Source organism: Epinephelus fuscoguttatus, linkage group LG20 (genome assembly GCF_011397635.1).
Source record: "Epinephelus fuscoguttatus linkage group LG20, E.fuscoguttatus.final_Chr_v1".
Lineage (NCBI taxonomy): Eukaryota > Metazoa > Chordata > Actinopteri > Perciformes > Serranidae > Epinephelus > Epinephelus fuscoguttatus.
Genome location: NC_064771.1, coordinates 7,560,250 through 7,583,545, shown reverse-complemented (window position 1 = coordinate 7,583,545; position 23,296 = coordinate 7,560,250). Strand labels below are relative to the sequence as shown.

Sequence of the window (23,296 nt, the reverse complement as noted above, 5' to 3'; positions counted from 1 at the left end):
AGACCAAAACAGAGCTACAGAGAGTATGCTTAGATTTATTGGATGGCCAGAAACTCAGCACTGATGTTTCTCTGTATTTGCCAAATGTGAAAATATGCAACTGTTTGATTTTCAAGTTGATAATATGTTGTGTTTACACCTTTTCCACAGCCTAAAACAAATTTTTAATCCATTAATGCAGCTTTAATGTGTTGATTTGGACTTATATACTAGATCTTGTATTTCAAAACAAATTTAACCCTGAGTGCGAGTTAAAATCCGAAGAGAAATGCTAATTATATGTTCATACTTCATGTTCGTCTTGATACAAATATAAACAGAGTTTCATATGTTCTGGAGGCACTGTGCACACTTGTTACATGCAATCCAAACATGCAACTAAGCTTTAAAGTTAATCAAGCCATGGGGAAGGGAGGGAATAATGCAGCCAACATGTCCAACAAGATTTTTCAAAAATCTGCTCACACTCACAAATACAGTATGTACATAGATATTTCCTAAAATTGGACCAAATTGGAAATCCAGCCGCAGATCATCATCAAGTAGCTCATGTGATGTTTGGTCATATGCAGCAATCCTTCCTCTAGGGTCACATTTCAAGGTGACCGAAACATTTGCGTTTCTCTGCATGTTCAAATATAGAGTTGTCTTGTGGTCTTCCTCCCCAGGCACTCAGAGAGCACATAAGCGTCATCTCCAGCTGAGTCCCTGAGCTTTTCTTGAGTCAGCAAGCGTTCAACAGCAGCCGACTTTCACTTCTCAGGAATGCACCAGTCTGACCACGTCATAAACAGACAGGGCTTTTGTCCATGTACTTGGCTTTGAATTGCATCCGTGACACAGTGTATGGCCTTTGTCTGGATCTCTTGGTAGATTGCATGATACATAAGGTTCTAACAATGTTGAATTTTTGAAGTTTGCCTTGAGACTGTGTGTTCCCCTGGCTTATGCCAGTGGTGTGTGGGTGTTTGCAGTTTTTTGTTTCTACTTTGGCAAACTGGTGAGTTCGTAACATCCTTGTACTTCCATCAGCAATTATTTAATTATAAATTAAACGGTAGAAAAACCTGACATCTACGTAAGGCAAACAAAAATGATCACTGTTCAGAGAAGCATAACTTATATTAGTAGTTAGATGAGAAGATCAAATTCTATCTCATATCTCTGTTCAGTAAGGAGTTTCAGTCGAGATGTTGTTGGACTAGCTGAGCATGCTAAGCTAAGAGCATGTTACTCCTCCTAAAACTACAAATTGTTGTTTTAGCCATGCTAGTATGATGGCTCTATAGGGATGAAATGACGGTCGGTTGGTCAGTCAACGCTGAAATAGTGCAACAACTTTTGAATGAATTACAATGAAAATGTTTGCAGATATTCATGGTCCTCAAAGGATAAAACCTGCTCATTTTGGTGATTCCGCAATTTTGCTTTAGTGCTACCATAAGATTGACATTTTGATTTTTTTGTTAAATGCTACTGACAATAGTGACAGCTATTAGATGGATTGCCACTGAATCTGATACAGACATTAAGAAGACCCTAATCACTTTGGTGAGCCCTGAACTTTCCATTTAGCACCATCAGGTCAAAAATTCAGCATGGTCTCACTCCTAGGACGTCAAAATACGCTGCTTGGTTAGTGTCCCAGTGACACTATAATGACACCAGGGGCCCCATTTAGAGTCTGTACAAGATGCACCATGCTTTTAACAAACTTCAGTGTTAACCCATCTGCATCATTGTTAGATGTTCAGAGCAACAGATTGTCAAAGTCCGCTTAGGGTGGGTAGAAGCGTTGGTGGATGGTCCAACAAGCACAGGACTTTTGACCCAGGAGATCAAGATTCATGTCTTGTGAGAACCTAATTCCATGTTGTTAATTAGTCACGTCAGTTGTTAGTCACATGAGTCAACTCTGATGACTTAGCTCAATCAGGATCTCTTCCATAACCCTGACCAAGTAGTTGTGTTGCCTAAACCTGACTGCTGACCCCTTGTTAGTCATGTGAGTTGACAAAAGGCTTCTGCCCATGTGTCAAAATATGTTGAGTAGGGATGAGGTCCAGATGTTGGTTTATGACCAGTATTTGTAGAACATGATGTTACAATGGGCCTCAGCTGTCTGTGTTTGTATAGTGTGCACAACAATGTTGCAATGATTAAAAGCATGTGAATGTGATTCATAATCACTCTGCTGACTTATTTGGGTTTGGAAGGTGTCCGTCTACTAGAAGTTACTGTAGCCTTTGTGTAAGATAGTACAGTAAATCTGAAGATATAACAGGTTACACGGAAATATACGTATGAATCTTGAAATAACTATTTTTTTTTTTACATCTATAAATGATTATAAAAATCTATTAAAGGCAAAAATACAGCATTTTTTGTGTTTGTTTATTGTTCAGAAAGGTTTAAGCAATGTGATTTTAATATATGGCTTAATCGGCAGTATAGAAGTTCTGGGTTGATTGGTAGGCATGTTCTAAAAAACTTACGCACATATAAGAGGTTTGGAACCGCACGTGTATTCTTAAGCTTCGGACAGACCCAGGCTGGCTGTTTCCTTCCACCTTTAGTATTTGTGCTAAGCTAGGCTAACCACATCCTGATTCCTGACTCCATCTCTGTACCTAAAACACATACCTACACATTTGGTTTTGATCTTCCCATTTAACTCTCGCAAAGAAAGCAAATAGTACAAGGCTATTTTCCCAAAGAACTGAAATACTTTTTATAAGATTTGTTAAAATTTCTACCAAAAATATTCAGTTGCTCATGATGACAAAAGTCACTCTAAAGAGCTGGGTAAACTCATAGATATAAATAGTTATGTAGATATAGCAGTATTTATACCTATGGGTAAGCTGTTCTCATCTTAAGAAATATGTGGGTTTTGTGAGTCAATAGCTTGGTTTATCCTTTTGGCTTTTAGTCTTGAATGAATGGCAGCATCATATTTTGGGAGCAGCAGTGAATTAATAGGGCTTCCTCCCACTCAGTAGCTCTCAGTGTGTCTCTGACAGTCTGTTCACCCAGAGCGGTGGGAGGAGGACTCAGGACAGGAGATTTAAAAGTAGCTGCAGCAGCCTGACTTCTCTTTCTGTGCTTCGATGTATTCGTGAATCTGGAACTTGGGTTCATTGGGAAGTTGGACGGCCCGATGCTTCAGCTCCCTGATGATCAGAACCAAACATCACACAGTTTAGGAAACAACGCAGATGGATTTTTGTTATTACCTTAAATTAATCAATTAAATAAAATTATTAATGAAATGATCCACAACATTTGTGTCATCACTATGACGTGGATGTCAAAATAAATGTTTTTTTATTAAACTGGTGTCATTTTATCTGCTCAATATACTCTTATGTTAATTAAAATAATTGTATTAATCGTATAAAAAAATTACTAATACGTTATCACATTAATTTGTATAACAGTCTTACTGGACCAATTTTCAAAAAGCATTGTTCCCATTAGACACATGGGAAAATAAGGACCATGTTGAAAAATGTTACCCTTAAATGATTATTGATGATTTCTGGATGAAAAAATAAGTGATTACATTTATTAACAATGGTATTGGTTCATCATCAGTAAAAATATGGTACAGCTAATATCTGTTAAGTGTCTACATATGATGTCTTTAGTAGATGGTAAAATGATATATAAAATTAATAACACTGTAAGCCCTTCAGACTTAGACAATACAGCAGTTGTGGTATACAGTGTATGTGAGACTGTTTCATACTTGGACACAGCAGTGAAGGCCAGCTCTACGTTGACTCCTGTCTTGGCACTTGTCTCCATGAAAGGAACTGAATACTCCTGAAGACAAGAAGAGGAGCAAACATCAGTAAATGGACCTGCATTTGTATAGCGCCCTTCTCGTCATCTGACCACTCAAAGCGCTTTTTACGCTACGAGTCACATTCACCCATTCACACACTGGAGGCCGAGGCTACCATACAATGTGCCACCTGCTACTCAGTTTTAACACACTCACACACCAATGGAACAGCCATCAGGAGCAATTTGGGGTTCAGTATCTTGCACAAGGATACTTCGACATGCAGACTGGAGGAGCCGGATCTTTTGATTAGTCTACGCTCTACCTCTGAGCCACAGCTGCCCCACAGCTGAGTAAAAGCACATTAGTTATGATTGTACAGCAGTGAATGAAGTACTTACTCTGGCCAGCCTCTCTCCTTCATCTCTCCTGATTGCTCTTTCACTGCTCATGTCAGCCTGACGGAGAGATGCAGTAAAGAATGGTTAGAATGGTTAACATCAGGTTCAGTAATACAAATGCACTGTTAGTCATATAGTAATATAGGAAGTTATTTACTTTATCCTCGACATTTACATTTACAGTAAATAAATATTTTGAACATTCCCTTATTAAACATTTGCAATGACAAGTTTTAGAGTGTTCATGAAACCTGCACTGTTTGCATTCTTGCATAGGCTGTCTTCCTTGCCTTTTGCTCGCACATTGTCACGCTACTTATTGAATTACTGCCACCAACTGACAGCAAACAGTGTGAAACTAAGCAATGGACTTTGAATTTGGACTTAATTCACCTATCTATCTGCATTTATAATTCATAATTATCTATTATGCTTCTACTGTGCAATAGTGACTTATCTGTACAATTATTCCTTGCAACACTGCCTTAACTGTGCAATACAGTGCAATAATTGGTGCAATAATTCAAGTACCGCACTACTGCAATTATTCAGCTGTGTAATATTCTTCAGTATACTAATTTATTCTCACCAACACCCCTTGAATGAATATATATATATTCATTCAACATAATTTTATTCTATTTCTGTATATATTGCAGTGAACATTATAGCATAATACATTTTATACTTCTTAATGTAACACTGGTTCAGACAGTGTAATGTAACACAATGTACATATTTGTATATTTTTACACACTTACAAACTCAGCACAGTGAACATATTTTTACTTTTAATACCTTAAGCACTAGTGTAAAAACACTGTAGCAAACTGCACATTTATAATACTTATTCTATTATCGGATATTTACATACTTCTATTCTGTTGTCTCATTTGTACTTCTGTACTCTTTACATTGGAGCGACTGTAACGAATCACAATTTCCCCTCAGGGAACAATAAAGTATTTCTGATTCTGTTTCTGATTCTATAATACTGGCCCATTATTTGGTAGACATAGATAATCTTTGAGTTTCAGTTCCTATCAGACTGGGTAATCTGAAAGGCCAATGTAGCAAGTGATTGTCACCAAGATAAAAAGGTAAAAAAAAACGTTAGTTAAAGCAGTCCATATAGATTTTATGGGTAATTTGGGGCAGTAGAACAAGTTGTATAAGCAACACTGACATATCACTTTTAAAAGTTGCTATGGCAAACGTGTTAGGAAACAGCTGTCTATGCTCACATTCAGCAGACAGAGAGCAACACTGGGGGCATTTTGGACTGGCGCTGCCATTTTTGGAGGAAAGTGTACGTAGCATGCCTCCAGGATGATTGCCAGGATTTGAAGCCAGTTTATATGGTAAACAGAGTACTTATCTGTCACATGATGCCCTTTGTCCTAAAAGTACTTTTTCCCATAGACCTACATGGTGAAAGAGAGGTCTGTAAATCAGCAGATGCATTTTCTCCCTTGGAAATGACAATTCTAGATGAACTGATGCTTCCCTCAAATGCCCCCTGTGTTCACGATTTCCCATGTTATAAACATGAGCTCACGATTTCCATTTGAGTGCAGCAAAAGATAAGCTAGCTAACGTTATGCTAACTGCATGCTAACAAAACGTTGGCTAATTATGCATAATTAATCCTCCAGTGTCCAGCATACTTAAACACATAATGTTAGCTTACCTTTGTGTTTGCCTACATACTGTATATTCTACATTTGGTGTTTTGAATTTTATTCACAGAGCACTGTTCTGTGTTACTTCAAAAGTTTTGTTGGACACTCACAGTAAACAGCTAGTGGATGGCATTCTTAAGTCTGATTTATGGTCCTGCGTTAAATCAACGACGTACCTACGTTGTAGGGTACGTGGCTACGCAGGAGGCTAGCCGTAGCCCCCGGCGTAGCCTGACGTGGACCTCCCAAAAAATGTAACTACACGTCAAGGCGACGTAGACCCAGGGCAGACCGAGAGGGCTGTGATTGGTTTACTTGGTAGCAACGCATTTCCGGTTCCGTATTTCCAGATTGCACCATCCCCGCCATCTTTAAACATCTTGTTGTTGTACATGGACGGAGCATGGATCAAGTCGAGGAGCGACTCATTGAGGAAGTCAGAAAATATGAGCACCTTTACAACTCCTCATCACCTCACTACAAAGACTGCCATTGTTCACTGTGACCGGAAAAGCTGGAAGCTAAACAAAGAATCAACTAGAGACGACGATAACCATTCAGGAAAGGAATGCAGCCCCCTACCGCTCTGGCAGTGAATTGCACTGCGATGAAATGGAGTGACAGAGAAGTTCGAAGGGTTCATGACGGCGTCACGGCAATGACGTAGGTACATCGTTGATTTAACGCAGGACCATAAATCAGACTTTAGCCTTACCCTCCAAAAATGGCCGACTTGCTGTTGACGACACTTTCCCATTCTCTATTATAGGTCTGTTATCATAAGAAGCCACAGTTTTATAGTCACTAAAGATCACATCGTTCTCTATTTCCTTAACACATTTTCCTTCACTTGCTGAGCTTCTCAAACAATACCCCCTCACCTTGTTGCCCAGCAACATGATGACTACATCGCTCTGTGCATACTCATGGATCTCTGTTAACCATGCCTGAAACAAGACAGACACATGAATACACTATCTGAAAAATCAGAGAGAACATGTGTTTGCATTAGGATGAAACTTACAGGGCATGTTGATTACAATAACACACACACACACACACACACACACACACACACACACACACACACACTCTGTAGCCTTGGTAATTTTTCTTAAGGCTGTGAGCATTCAGGCGATAGACATATCTCTGACTTACCCTTATGTTATCAAAGGAGGTTTTGTTGGTGATGTCGTATAGAAGGAGCAGAGCTTTAGAGAAAAGATGGATAAACAGATGGTTATCTTGCTGTACATCTCTATGACAGTAACATTTGTGGGTAAAAGTGCAGCTAAGAGTCAGGCAGAGATTATAGTGTATGTATTTGCCTCACCGTGTGCGTCTCTGTAATATGCATGTGTCACACTTCTGAACCGTTCCTGTCCTGCTGTGTCCCAAATCTGAAACAGTACAAGGAAAAAAAAGAGTTTGGCCTTGTTCCACTTGGCTAACTCTAATTTTCAGTTACAACACTGGTGCCCGAGAGGAAACCAGCCTGTGCTCTAAAAATAGGTTGCTATTGTGAAAGCACGTCAAGTTTTCAGTGGCACTGATTTACTTACTGACCTGTAGTTTGACCTGTACATCATCAACAGTGACCACTTTGTTCTGGGAGGGGCAGAAAGAAATTGTTATTTATGTTAAAATGGGCACTGCACTGATGGTTACATGGATTGAACACTGATTAAAGGAACAATTCATTCAAATTACAAAAAAAAAGGAAAACAATCTTTTCAATTTCAGATTTCAAATTTTGTGTTTTGAGATTTCTGCCTCCACTTTAATACACATACAAAATACATCTAGAAGATTCAACAGCAGCACCTCCTGGAAGAATCAGTGCCCCTGTTACAGACCCACAGAGCTCTGTTAACTGATTTCTTTGGAACTACTGTTACTGTGTGATGTGTTATTTGGATTAAAGGCGCAGTCACACCAGCATTTAAAATGGTAAAATTCTGGAAAAAGAGGGGATTGTGGATAGCATCCAAACCAAAGCGAGACAGCTACCAATCAGCCAAGCAACAGGCTACTTTTCGAGACCAACATGGGTATTTTTTAATGAGAGGTTGGGACATAACCAGCCCTGTCTGTAGTGACCAGACCGGGTATTTTAAGCCGAAACATGTTGTTTTCCTAACCCTGACCAAGTGTTTTTGTGCAAACCTAACTCTAGTTAACCACAGTACTATCCCAACATAAAATTGAAAATTAAAACATGAAGAAGTTTCGACACATGTAACAGAAAAATACGACTTATCCATGGTTTGCAGAAACGTACAATGCCAACATTTATTTTGCCGATTGGGATGCTGACCCTTGATGGAATATAAAAATGGCAAGTTTGAAATAGAGGAATCTATCATAGCTTATTAGCTGTGTGTCACCATCCACTTGTATTTAAACACCTCTGTTAAAGCTTAAACTACTCCACAAAAGATAGCCAGTGTGGAGAGCTATTGTGAGTAAACCTGGGATAGCGCTGGCATCTCTGAGAGCCCGCGATGACGCCTAGTCTGTCAGTCAGTGCATCCACACCCTTAACTGACCCTTTGTTAAGCTGTGCCCCTCGAATGCAGACTGGCCAATCATAGCATAGCATCGCCCAGCTCCGACAAGGGGCCGACAATGACATGGCTGTGCTCGGTAGATTCTGGGAACTGCCCATTGGTTCGACAGCCCATTGGTCAGACATCCCATTGTTCTGACCATATTAAACTCATTGTTCCGAAGTCTGTTCCGAAATCATCATGATGCCTTGTGGTTAAGGTCTGGTTAGGTTTAGGCACAAAAACCACTTGGTTAGGGTCAGGAAAAGATCATGTTGTGGGTTAAAATGAAAAAGAAAGTGACAAACACATAAGCCGTGAGCCTGCTCCACCTCAAGCCGGTCGCGGCGCACCATACGCCCGCCGCGAGCCGTTCAACACCGCGGACAGTCAGACTAATGGGATGTCGAACCAATGGGCTGTCGAACCAATGACATGGACCCTAGGTTCTTACGGAATTGTTTCAGATTTTCTTCACTTTCAGGTTGGCTTAGTGGACTTCAAGCTAAATGTTGTATCTGGGGCATGTTACTCGTTACCTGGAGAGGTTGACATGTTTTCTTCCCTTTTTCCCCGACCAAAATCAAACCCTGAAAAGTGTAAGGTTAGCTAGCTAGCTAGCTTCTGAAGGTAAAGCCTACTGAATGTATACATAATATGCTACTTTTGCTTTATTGATTATAACACTGAATAAAGGCCCACACTGCTCTACAAAAACAGTGAAGGGAAACAGGGGGCTTTGCCGACATTAAACACAGTTTATTTCTAGAGGCTGCGACACACAGCTGCTTAAATACAGGCGAAGTTTCCCTTTATATTCATTGTCTGCTGTGTTGGAGCGATTGCCAGTGATGTGGTGGTTCACTTTCACACTGTGATCTCTAGCCATTAGTTAGGCCTAAGCTTCTAACTATCTATATGTTTGTAACCTGTTGTTGCTGCTGAGTCATTTTTGACATCCTGGATATATTCTTCCAACACATATTACAGACCCCTCTGTCTGCTTCTCTCCAAAATTGTTTTTTCGTTTTTCTAAACAACAACAACAACAAAAAAAAGTGATTCTTCAGGGAGTGCAATGAGTAACAGTGTGGGCTCCATGCTAACTGCGACAGCTTGATGGACTATCACAAAGGGCCGGGGCTTAGTGACAGATCATTTATGCATAATTTTAAGCCTAAATAACATTGAAATGGGTGGGTTATCCCCCCACTGACCCTTGCAGTTGTCATGAATGTTGAAATCAGCTATAGAGACCAAAACCATTTTTTTTGTACCAGGCTGTAAACATGTTTATTACTGTTGTGAAGTTGGGCATTTTAACATGGTGATCTATAAGGATTTACTCACTTTCAGAGCCAGCCTCAAGTGGTCATTTAAGGAACTGCAGTTTTTGGCACTACTGAGTTGGCTTCACTTTCAGCCCCAGAGTTTGCTGCTTGGTTATTAGCTATAATTTGTTTTTTAATTTTTTGTTTCAGAACAAATTGTAACTTTGCTACCACCATTTTACATCTATATGTAAAATAGAATACAGACTGTGTACAACAAAAGAAGTCCAAAACCAGAGGAAGCCTACCAGCTGTAACAACTACTTTCACCATCAGACTTGTAGGACGACGTTGTGTTACAGAGTCACCAGGCTATGGGTTAGTCAATCCTGTTCCCACTAGGCCAGGGAAATAGAACACACTCACATGGAGCAAACAGGAACATCTTCAAGTCAAAATTGCAGCAGGAGCCAGGGCCAAGCATTTATTTTCTGATCACAGACTTAAAGTAGCAGGCTTGTTCTTCTCTCATGAGTCACAGTGCTGGTGGGCAACAAAGCAGTTCGTTTCCATTGACGTGTGATGGTCAGCAGGTCCTACATAGTGTTTGAGGAGTGCTTTTGTTTCCCAAGGGAGCCAAAAATGTATGTTCTGTGAACTGTCCAGGGTAATGGGGACAGTGTGCCCTTAACTACCCATTAGTGTTGATTTTTTGTGTAACCAGCACCACTCACAAAATTTCATTTACCTCCACCATGTAGGAGTGAAAGCAGAAATCTCACACAGAGATCTCAAAAACTGGTCCAATTAAACCAGGACTTTCTCTATGGCTGAATATCACTAGAGGTAAGTGACAAAAAATGTTTTTTTGTGATTTGAGTGAGCTAGTTGACGCTTAACAAGAAAATATCCTGTATGTAAAAGATAAACACACAAATTGTACATGCAAACACACCGTGAATCCAATGCCCACTGTAGCAGAGAATGAGCCGGGGATGAACTTTCCCTGATCGAACTGCACCAACAGAGACGTCTTTCCCACTCCACTGTCCCCGACCAGGATTGTCTGCAGAGAAACAGTCAATAAAAATTATTTTGGTATCAGAATCAGCCTTGAGCCTTCCATTCTGGCTGAACCCCCACAGTCATTTAATAATTCTGGATTGTGAGTCAGCATGTGCGTCATGGTGGACATCGCTGCTTCCAAGCAGCACAGATAATATTATGTTTTACAAGAGCTTGGCAGTTGCAGTGTGACTCACAAGCAGCAGGAGATAACCTTCAAGATAATGAAATGAATGAAAGACAGCATTCAGATGCGTCCAAGTTAGTCACCAGGGCCAGCAGTCAATACTTTATCTTCTATTGGCCTCTCTTTCATTTGTAGCCCACTTAGAAGAGTCACACTGAGGTACCCAACACCTCCTCACACACACACACACACACACACACACACACACACACACACACACACACACACACACACACACACAATGCTCTCCAACTGTGACAAATACAGGAACAGACACAGCCAAGTTGTTTTCTGTCTTCCCAAGAAGGAGTGTTTATTATGTTTTGATGGGCCATTTTTGTTCAGAAGTGGTCAAACAAATGGTTTTGGGGAAGGAATACCCAGGTGTACATGGTATAACCACCTCTTTTTCTGGCCATTTACAGTTTACCCACCTATCAGCCAAAAAGCCATTGCAATATATAGGACAGTATACCCACTTCCTCCTTGGAAACCTACCCATCCACCGACACTCACTTTATCAGCTTCCACTACACTACTGAATCAAAGCACTCCTTTCTGACTAGGGCTGGGTATCAGTATTGACTGAAATAACCCAGTACCAAGTAGAAACTTGTCCAGTCAAAGGGTACCTGCATTCAATCCTTTTTATATCCAGGTTTGTACAGTTTGCTTGCAGCCAATAACCACAAGCATTCTTCAAATTAATGGGATGTGTGACGGACCCACTATTGCAGCAACTACAACCCATACAATCCGTGATGTGGTGAAGTGATGCATGCTGTATTTGACTGAGTGCACTGTGCCGAGATGACAATAAAACAAGTATGGCTATACTACAAGCCTGTGGCATCTGGTGGCATTTTACGAAACTGAATGCTTCTGTTCCCGCGATGGGTATTGATTGAAATGCTCTATTGGTAGCTGTAACACTTTAAGGGTAGTGGTGCTAGGATTGGATTTTTTAAACAATACCCAGCCCAATACTCTGACCCAGTTGTGAAAGTCTGCTGACATTCAGAAATGGTCTTACAATTGTACGTAGTAAGCCTGTCATAAAAGTTCGACCTCTTTACCAGAGAAGAACACGTGTGTCCGAGTGACAATGAGTGTCTGCTTTGAAAGCAAGACAAAGCAAGTAGGTCAAAAGTTCAAAAGTTTAGTCAGGGTAATGTAATCGTCGGTTAAGCCAGGCTGTGGTTGAACTGTAACTTCTTGGTGATGTCTTAACACTTATAAATGATAAAGGCTGAAAGGATTAGAGTTGAGAAGCTGCAGCAGCTTTTCTCAACATTTAGTTTCATAGCCTCCCTTTGATCTCAGCATTTAGAGGGATTTTAGAAACTCTGAAAAATGTCACAGCTCGGTTGTGGATGAAATATACTGCATCAACAATCATCCACTGAAATTTTGATATCTACTTTATTTAGGCATCGGCTATAACTCCAGTAATTATTTTCTCTGTTGGGAGAAAAATCAGTGCAGCAGTTGAAAGAAGAATTATTTTTAGGAGATCCTCTGTTCAGTAATAAAAGTAAGCACTGTGGCTTGAAACCTGTGTGAAAAAATATGGAGGACTCAGGGAGGTTTTGATTACATTGTTAAAAAAGTAAAGAGCAGCAAAGTAATTGTGCCTGACAGTGAACAGGTAGTTGATGTATAATTAGTGGTGATGCACTGTTAACATGGATATAATACAGACGTTACCTGCTAATAACAAACTGTTACGAAATTAATATATATATATGTTTTAGTATATCGTACACACTGAGGCCATAGCAGGTCACACAGTTATGATTATGATGAATCTCTTAAAATGGAAAAACTATCAGAAATGTAAACTCAGAGGCTTTACAGCAATATTACAAATTCATCTAATTCTCCTGTGACTTAATGGCATCTGTTTCCTGTTTACTGGACGTCACTGAAAGCATGTAACATAACGCCTGCATGTGTGTGTGTGTGTGTGTGTGTGTGTGTGTGTGTGTGTGAGAATGCAGAACCAGAGCAGAAAAACAACTATAAATGTAGAAGTACACATATGTGATGATGGTGAGTGTGTTTCTGGTGGGAGAGGGGCATGACTCTGTCTCCGTGGTAACAGAGGTTAACTGGGAAGTGGGTCTGTCTCATAAAGCCCCACTGGAGACTGGAGGCAATTGGGTGATACACTGCAGATGTTCGGGGATTAGACATGGATGATGTGGATGATGTATACAGTATATTGTACATATTTATGGTGTGGAGAGAGAAAGAGAGAGTTACAAATCATTTATCTCTCATGAGCAGATTGTTAAGGGACTGTTTGTTATTTAGAAGAGGGGAGGGGGTGGTGCAAAATGGGGGAGGGGATTTCAAATCATTTTTAAACAGTAGGGAGGGACTTGTAGTTTTTATTTTGGCTTAATATAAGTGACATATGAGTTGGTACGGTTGTACTTTGTGTTAATCTTTAAAACCCTTTGAAACCCAAAAGACACTGGCATGTTTGAAAGGCATGCTTCCTTGTAAATTGCCAAAATTACACCATTTATCAGAGCCAGACACTAAAAGCAGACATATTTTGTTGGAATTTTAAATTTCCGGTGGCTCTTTAACACATCATGTGCTATGAATGTCAGGAAACATAATAAACTAGGTTAAAATAGTAATAAGTTATCAAAATCACTTTATTCTACTTCTCATTCAAAATTTCACCAAAAAAATAAACCTACGTTTCCCCCCAGTCATTGAGGGAGGCTCAAGGAAAAATATTGTAGCTCAAGGGAGGGTCAAGATAAGTCACACCCCAGCCACCCCCTCCTCTGATAAACAACAAACATTCCCTAAGTACCACTGAATTTCCCTTCTTTCTGTTTAAGCCATGTTCTTACCAAGAAGCTTCATTAACAGCTTCCATGGAGGCCATCATACTTGTAATAAATAGAAAATATGAAAGACCCTTTACTGCATGGGAAGTTGGATTAACAATTTCAGGGAGTGGAGAGAATCATAATGTTCTGCTGATCTCCTCTGCCTGAGCAATGAGAAAAGTCACTTTTATCTTCCTGGAGACTATGAACTCTTCACACTGCCTAGAATGTAATTTAGCTTGACAGTTTTCATATTGCGGCTAATTTAAACTGTTTGATATGCTGCAGAGCTGGGATTTGAATCCACAGAGCAGATGACTGTGGCAGATAACTGTAGCTTCCAATATTAAAAGTCAGTCTGACAGTTGAGGCAAATATACATTGATGGCAATGTTTGCGTGCTTCTATATGTGTTGAATGACAAGCCTGAAAGCTGTTACAGAGCATGTGATATGGATACATTGCCATTTTTTCTCATTTTACATCACAATAGCAATACATATATAGGTATAGTTTTACATAAAATAACCATATAAGAATTACTGGGTGCTGTTGACAAACAAAATGTTTAGATTTTACAATAAGGACCTTGATATCTGTATAAATTTATGGATCACAAATAATGCTTTAGAAATAGTTTGAAAATCATTTGCAATGTGAACATAGTGGTTGGTTAACTGAAAAACATCCAGGATAAATCTAGTTATATTCTATATTTGTCCTATTGTCAACAACCACCATGAAAAGACCCAAACCAAAAATGAATTGATTAACACATTAAAAACAATGAAACCATAAAGGCTCTGTATGTGACATTCATAGCAGTAAACCACTATTTACTGTACTATATAAAGATACACAGTAAATAAGATAAGAAAGGATAAGACAAGGTGAGGTGAGGTGAGGTGAGGTGAGGTGAGGTGACGTGACGTGACGTGACGTGGAAAGAGGTAAGGTAAGGTAAGGTAACACAACACAATGCTATGCAACGCAATGCAACATTATTAATCCCGCACCAGGGAAATTCACACGTCACAGCAGCTCAGGAGCCAGAAGAAATAGAGAAAAAAAAGTGATTGAGTGCCAAAAAAGGATAAGAATATTACAAAAATACAAATCAGATCAAGTAAACATAAAATAATAAAAAAATCCTTATACTGTATGCTATACACCTTTCACTTCTACAGATACTGTATGTCTATGATTGATAGTTGCACAGGATTACTAAAACACACACATGGTGTAATATATTTACAGTAAATAGAAATATGGCCTATAAATATTATTGAACAGAGTGGTAAAATATTACACAAGAAACTGCACAGGCTTGTACCACAGTATAAATATAAAGAATATGGATATATACATGTGAATATGTCTGATTCACAGCTTCTCTGTGGTTTGTTGTGTCAAGCTGGTCTGTCTGCGTGTGAATATAAGTGCATCCCACTTTCTAGCCCATTGGCGCCACGTTACATTGCACCCGTATGGCGGTTACCGCTGATATGAGGACGGCATTGTCACGGAAACTTAGCACCCACCATCCAGTTCCCCCCTTGTTAACACAGTTAGCTCTGTCAGCATGGTTGCCGGCAATATGCCTTTTATGAAGTTAGCACCATTAGCTGCTAGCCGCTGGCGCTAAATCCAATCCCTGTGCTTTCCTCTCCAAAGTTGATGAGTGTATCGCTGTCATAGGCCATACATGCTTGAGTCACAAAGGCGAAAAGACGACAAATCAAAACAAAAATATAGTGAAGTTGGTGGGAGCCCAGTCGACGCCATTATTTACGCATCCATCAGATATGCTGAAACACTAGTGTTTATTTAGAGCCATGCTGGTCACAGCCAAAAGTCGTCTTTATGAGTGAGAGTGGCAAGAGTTAACTATAATAGTACATTTGCAGGCTGTAAAAACTAAAACAATGAGCTTAAAGATGCTAAAAAGCTCTGTTGAATTGAGGGGAACTGCACAGTTTGGCAATACAAACTGTTGCTTTGCCATTGTAAGTGACTTTTTTTCACATTACTCAGTCATTTGATCCATTTTCACATAACAATATTGATCAGTGTAGCTTTAAATATTTACGTCTTCAGTAGGACCCAGTGGGCTTGGGCGGAGAGCTACTTACAGAAAAGGGAAGTCAGACAGTACTGACATACTGACTAATGCATTGTCAGTTTCATTCTTATATAACATCAGCCTATCCTTCACAGACCTGTAAAGACTATTAAATAAATGTTGATATCATGATAACCAAATCCTAAAAGATACTGAATTCTGTAACAGAAGATCATTGTTACACTGATTTAAAAAAAAAAAAAAAAACAGAGCTCCTTGACAGAGCTTAAACCACACAGTCATTTATGTCTAACCACAACCCAACCAAAGAGCACTCACAGGAGCTCCATTTTTGTTGTGTAACCGTAATCCCTCAGGGGGAGCACAGGTGAGAGAGTGTGAAAGAAAAGCTACTACCCCCCGAGAGAGAAGAGACAAAAAGCACATCAGTGAGACAGAGGACTAACAGCCGGGTCGCCAGAGGAAAATGTTGGTGTTGTACATTTATGTAAACCATGGATTTGTTATATTGTACATTTCAAACCTATCATATCATCCATCAAATAGTGGATGGCATAGCACCTAAGTGGCTGCCAAGCTACCGTTTAAAACCAACACACAACAAATCAGTTGGTTATTTAGCAAGACATTTGGCATTTAGAGCAGTGAAAACCAGGTATTTCAAGCTTAAACATAATTTTTTCCTATCAATAACTAGGTGCTTTTTGTGCCAAACAGAACCACATGTTAACCACGGTGTTGGTGAAACATAAAGAAATGTAAAGTTTCAACGCATCCATGTACAAATGTTTGCAGAAATATAAAATGGTAACATTTATCCTGGCCGAGGAGAGAGAAAGGGTTCACCTGAAAGAACTGTTTCAGATTGTAGAAAGAACAGCTTGGATTGCCCCTTTGCAAAGCACCTGCTCCCCTCACAGTAGAAGCCTTACACACACACACAGACACACACTGTTTCCAAGGCAATTAAAGACAGCTGTCAAAGTGCATAATGGTTACATTAGGGCAACCCGGTTCATGTCTCATCAGACCATTAGCCTTTGGGAAAACTCTGTTCTCACTAAACTCACACTAATGACAAAAAGTCACTTAGCAGCAGCTGCAGTCCTGAGGCGCAATGACATCGCAGATTATGTCTGTGTGAAGATTTCTTGTAATTGTCAAACACCTTTAGTCAACTGTGAGATGTCGTAAACACAATGTAAAAATATCATATTTACTCTTGGAAAGAAACTGAATATTGGTGCACTCATTCCTCACAGTGACTGATATTTCAGAAGAAAAAAGGACATTGCAAACTAAAGGCCAAATTAATACATACAAAGGAAATGAGCTTTGACTGACGCAGCTCCCTTACACTGAACTGGAAGCTGTTCCTGCAATACAGCTTCATAATATAATGTGACATCTCACTGAAGCCCAAAGGGACTGTCTCTTTTCTCTTTGTGCCGTCTACAGCGAGGTCAAAGGCCAGCACTCCTGAGCTGGAAGGGAATCAGAGGATCTGACTTGTTGGTTTATGTGGGCTAATGTAGCATTAGCTGCTTAAGATCAGGCTGTACGGATATGAGAGCACTTTATAGGGTGTCATTGAACATGCTTTCATAACTAATGTCACCATGCTCTCTGTAAGTACCCTCAGAGCCATAAGAGTCACATCCTTACCAATAACACCAGCCTTATAATCAGTGACGCCTGACTCCATTCACTCATTCTGACATTATGTCATGTTAGCTTACTGAGTTGTTTTTCGCCTACATTCAGAGACAGAACAACATCAGCATTCATTTGTTGTCATGTTTCTCCAACATTCACTCTCCTTTTAGCTCTGATTTGGTCTCCACCAACTCCCAAGAGAAATATCTGGCTTTTTAGTTGCAACGTGTTGCGCTATGTTCACTAGCTAGTTGCTATCTTTGTTTGTCTGCTAGCATAACATGGGCGTTATGCTAGAGCTTTTTCGGCAGTGACACCAAAACAGTAAAGCTGCAGGCCTTGAAACCAAAACACTGAACAGAAGGATGTTTAACACTCTGTTGAGATAAGAACTCAGAGTCAGGGGACAACTCTATGTGGGTTTGTTACTGTTAGAAACCCCTTCAACATTACACAGTCATTTGATCTAATGTTAATTTGAAAATACTGATTTGTGCAGCTTTGAGTAAAATGTCGAAAGAAGGACTTTTACTCCACCACAGAAGTTGTATTACTGCACTTACTTTCTTTTCTGAGCTTTTAACTGCATGTCACAGTCTTCATCCAGCTAATGGAATTGATGCTGGCCTCATAATGTGACCTGAGTACATCACCTGACAACTGGTGGTCATATATGTGGGGAGATTATAAGTGCTATATTGGTTCAAAGATAGTTTTGGATAGGAGTGGCCTCCACCCACAAACATAAGGGAGTCTCACTGGGATGCTCTTGGTGGGACCCGCTTAGTCAGCAGTTTCATTCCTGGTCCTAATTATAACCCTTGTCCTGGAGTGCCCTCTGGACCCGCAGCCAGGCTCCCAGTGTTAAGACCAAATACACTGCTCCCATCACTCCAGTTTTAGCCTCCTTGCACAGGTTATAGATTTCTTTTAGTCTATCTTTAAATTCTAGTCATTACTTACAGGCTTCAAATGGCCAGGTGTCATGTTAGTGATTTTTCAACTCCTTAATGTCCCAAAGGTCTCTTAGATCAAGCCATTGCCAGAATAAATATTGGCATTGTACATTTCTTCAAACCAAGGATATGTTACGCTGGTACATTTACATTACATTATGTAATACATAATACTTTATGTTTCTTTAATTTTCAATTACCAGTTTAATGTTGGACAAAGCTGTGATTAATGTGTGGTTAGGTTAAGGCACCAAAAACACTAGGTTAGGGTTAGGAACACATAATAATTTCTTGGCCTGTTGTTAAAAAATACCCACTTTTGTTGCAAATAATGTTCTGCTTTTTGCTGCTGCTTGGCAGAAGACACACGCTTTTGACAATACAAACACAGCTGGAAATGTCCAAGACTGAAAAAGGATGGCATGGTAGTGCAGTGGTTAGCACTGTCAGCTCACAGCAAGAGGGCTCTGGGCTTGAATCCATCAGCCAGCCGGGGGCCTCTCTGTCTCGGGTTTGCATGTTCCTGTCTTTTTCTCAGGGTTCTTGGCTTCCTCCCACAAACCAAAGAAATACGCATTAGGTTATTGGTTACTCTAAATTGCCTGTAGGTGTAAATTTGAGTGTGAATGGTTGTCCGTCTCTATATGTGTCAACCCTTTGATAGTCTGGTGACCTGTCCAGGGTGTACCCTGCCTCTTGCTCAAAACCCTGTACCAGGATAAGCTGTTATGGAAAACAAATGAATGAATGAATGTTGTTAAAAAGATGCCTGCTTCTGTCACTACAAACTTGTCTGGAAATGTCCCACACTGTCTTTTGTAGTGAAGAACACGGCTGGAAATGTCCTGATCTGTTGCTAAAAACATCCACCTATTTGGTTTTGGATAGTTGTCTGCTGCTGTCAGCTGCTCAGGAACCACTACCCGCTTTGTCACTACTAACACAGCTGGAAATATTCGAACCTGTCTTTAAACCTAACTGCTTTTGACACTACACATACAGCTGGAAATATCCCAAACAGCTGATAAAAAAATACCCACTTTTGTTGCTATAAACGTAGCTCGAAATGTAACAAACTGTTGTTAAAAAATATTTGCTTTTGACGCTACAAACAGCTGGAAATGTCCCAACCTGTTGTTAAACATTTTGTCAATATAAACACAGCTGGAAATGTCTTGACCTGTCATTAAAAATACCCGTCTTTTTGGTTGTGGATACTGTGCTGGTGTCTGTTGCTTGCCAGCCGCTACCGGCTTTTATCGCTACAAACACAGCTAGAAATATTCCAAACTTTCCTTAAAAATACCTGCTTTTGACACTACTAACACAACTGGAAATGTCCCAACTCACTGTGACTCACTTTTGTTGCCACAAACATGGCTGGAAATGTACCTAACTGTTGTTAAAAAATTTGTTGCTATAAACGCAGCTGGAAATGTCCTGACCTGTCCTTAAAGAAAATGTCTGCTTTTGTTGGTCTTGAGCAGTGTTCTGCTGCTGTTTGCTGCTTGGCAGCTGTCTAAACTAGGAGTTGTGCCATCAGTTATCCCCTCCTCCTCCTCCTCCTGATGAGAAGCTCAGCTTATCATCATGTTATCTGAACTCCTTCATACATATGAAATGTACAACTGTAACACATCCATTGTTTGCAGAAACATACAATGCCAACATTAGTGACTGGTGACTGGGCTGCAATGATCTGCTGGGTTAGGCTGTTCAGAGCCCAGGTTAAGGTCAAGAGGTGATGGTTTGCTGTACTGGCACCTCAGCTTTGCACCAGTCTTCCAGTTGCTATTCGGTCAGCAGACTGTCTCAGCTTTTAAATCTTATCTTTAAAATGTTTTTTAAAGGCACACATTCTTGTCTTGTTTAACACTGTTGTGCTCCCACCAGATCATGTTTATTTTGACTTGTTGTTTTTTACCTTATGTAACTATTTTTTATGCAGTTGATTTTTTTTTTTTTTTTTTTACAAAAATTTTCTTTTCCTTGCTTGAAAGATACTTCAAATACAGTTATTACCATTAAGCTATTTATTATCAAGGATGCAACTATGAAGAGCACTGTTGAATTTTAGACAGCATATTGCTATAGAAAACGGAGCGTTTACAGTAAGGATGCCACATGAGCCTTTCCTCCTGTGCCCGTCATGCTCATTTAAAACGGAAGTGGATTTTGTTAACACAATAACAGGGAGATGCAATCTCCCAGTCTACAAAGACTACATTTAAATAACACAATTATAAAACATTGAATACAGCCTGTAGTGACAGTGACAGGTTTACAGGAGGCAGAGGGATTGCTCAAGAGCATCTCGGCACAAAGTGACCACTTTCAAGCCTCATTCAAATCTGAAGCAGCAAGAAACAGGAAGCAGATATGAGTAAAGAGCAGCACTGACTGTTCATTACAGGAGGAAGGGTGTTTTTAGGGCAGATTTGACACGCAACAAGCCTGGAAAGGGCTCAACTGGGAAAGGGCTCAACTGAAACGGCAGCCAAGTGAGGATCAGCACCATGGAGAGCGCAAAACCTGTCCTGCACCGGGGTACAGGGGGGTTTAAGGGACATTTCATAAATGCCAGTAAACACCAGAAAAAGAGATACAAACTAGCAATATTAAAGAAAGAGCACCTGTCTTGTTAAGTTTAAAGTGTTGGTCTGTGGCGCACTAAAACACATCATATTGCGATTATACCTTGTGCACTAATTCCTCATCATATGTCGGAGCTGGTGGGGTCTTCGCCTGGCTGTCAGTGGTCTCTCTGGATTCGTACCCACTATCGGGATGAATCTCCGGGTAAGCCGTGGTGTAGTGCGCCGTGATCGGCTCCATCGACTCCATCCGCTCCATCCTGTCGTCCTCCGCGCGCGCGTTTACAACGGAGGAGCCTGGTGAGGAGAATAAGAACTGACAAAACCACGCAACTCCGTCTCTCTCTTTCTCTATCTCTCCTCCACACGCAGCCCTCTCCTCTGCGCGCTCCTCGCTCCTCTGCAAGCTCCTCCTGTGGCGTGAATCACAGTCTGCGGGCTCCTGCCTACATCAGTTCACATTTAAAAGGCATGTCGTGATCGCTCACCCACATCACGCTGCATACAATACAGGAGGTGGGGGGAGGTGAGGATGATGGGAGCAAGAGGAGGATGGACACAGGACGCGACCGAGCAGCCATTGAGAGAATTAAGACGATGTCAAGTTTGTACAGTGGCAGGTTGTTTGGATGGGAGGATATGAGGAAGATGGAGGATGGGAATGAGGGTGATGAGGAGAATGTGAGGATGAGGCGGCATTCAAGTCGTCACCTGTGGCTTCACTTCGCCTGTGTATTTCCATGTTCTGCTACTTTATACTTTTACATGTAAATATTGAACTTTCCATCCACTACATTTATTGAACAGCATTCTGGGTCCACTTATGTTCATTGTCGCCAACTTTCTGTGCATTTCTAAAAAAAAAAAAAAAAATCTTTGTTGAGCACTTTCCCATGTTTTAAACTGTCCTGACCCCACATGCATGCTGTCCTTTTTGTCCTTGTGGTCCCAAAGTTTTCCATTTTTTCAATCTAGCAAAGTACAAAAAAATTATAGGCCAAATTACTTTTTTTGCACTGATAATCACATGAAATATTACTATACAGCAGTTGAAGGTTAAGAAAATAATGTGTCACTTTTTATGCTAGCTGTTTGAGACCCAAACTTTTGTTGCATTTTTAATTTCTCCAAGCCATTTGGGATTGGTATAGGACCCGACGGGTATAAAATAAAGTAAATATTTTTCAATAACAATTAAGTCCCAGTGTCCTTAAACAAGTTCTTCCTAATTAACAGCATCTTAACTTGTTACTGTTGCTTAAATTCGTCACATTTTTATTCCATAAAAAACCACAAACGTTATTAATCATTAATAGAAATGTTTCAACCATAAAATTTGATTAGGTTTTGCACTTTGTCCACATTGGTGTCGGGGTCAACTGCAAACAGACTTGTCAGAGATGGCTGCCATCTCTTTTTTATTTTTGTTTTTACAAGGATTAGTCATTGTACTTATACTACCACTAGATGGGACATAAAAGTGTCCACGAATGAGGACAACAGGTCTGAGTTAAGTAGAATGAAGTACAGTATGAGGTCAAGTAAACCCAAAATGTGATGTCCTCATATGAGGACACAGTCTCAAGGGGAATATATAATATACATGAAAATACAAATGGTAAATGTATACTGTACAATATTTGACTGTAAATTTACAGTAAATTACTGGCTACTGGTTGCATTAGTTTAACAGTAAATTACTGTTACTTTTTACAGTTAATTGTTCTAAAATGACAGCTGTATGCTGTGATCTCACAGTAGTTATGTGATTTAGCAGTATGTTCCTGTAAAATTATTTTTAACTGTAAACTCATAGTTAAAGCTTGTTATTACTGATATAATGTTACGTTCCTGTAAATTACTGAATTTAACTGTAACTTCACAGTTGATGTACATTTGATTACTATGATTTAACAAAATGCTCCTGTAGAATTACTGTATTTCATTGTTATCTTACACTTAAACTCCATATGTTACTGTGAATCATCAGTATGCTACTGTAAACTTACTGTGTTTACGTGCATGAACTTCACAGTAAAATTCTGAATTTGGTTAAATATCACAATAAAATATGTATATATCAATAAAATGTCTTTCAAAACAATGTTTAATGGTCTCCAGACATAATTTCATCATTTCGAACTGGTTTTCTCACCTTATATATAATGTTATATGTATATATAAAAAAAATGTTGCTGTCAATAAAGCAA

General features: G+C 39.8%; 1 protein-coding gene across 1 annotated transcript; it reads right to left on the bottom strand.

Moving 5' to 3' along the window:
• Positions 1 to 155: 155 nt before the first annotated feature.
• LOC125880925 (ras-related protein Rab-37-like) lies at positions 156 to 21,527 on the bottom strand. Its single transcript, XM_049563765.1, has 9 exons — positions 21,190 to 21,527; positions 10,649 to 10,759; positions 7,440 to 7,481; positions 7,207 to 7,273; positions 7,032 to 7,084; positions 6,755 to 6,820; positions 4,192 to 4,248; positions 3,752 to 3,828; positions 156 to 3,173 (listed from the first exon to the last, which is right to left on the bottom strand). Exons 1-9 carry the CDS (start codon positions 21,343 to 21,345, stop codon positions 3,068 to 3,070), a joined length of 735 nt encoding a protein of 244 aa, XP_049419722.1. The 5' UTR covers positions 21,346 to 21,527; the 3' UTR covers positions 156 to 3,067.
• Between the last annotated feature and the right edge of the window lie 1,769 nt (positions 21,528 to 23,296).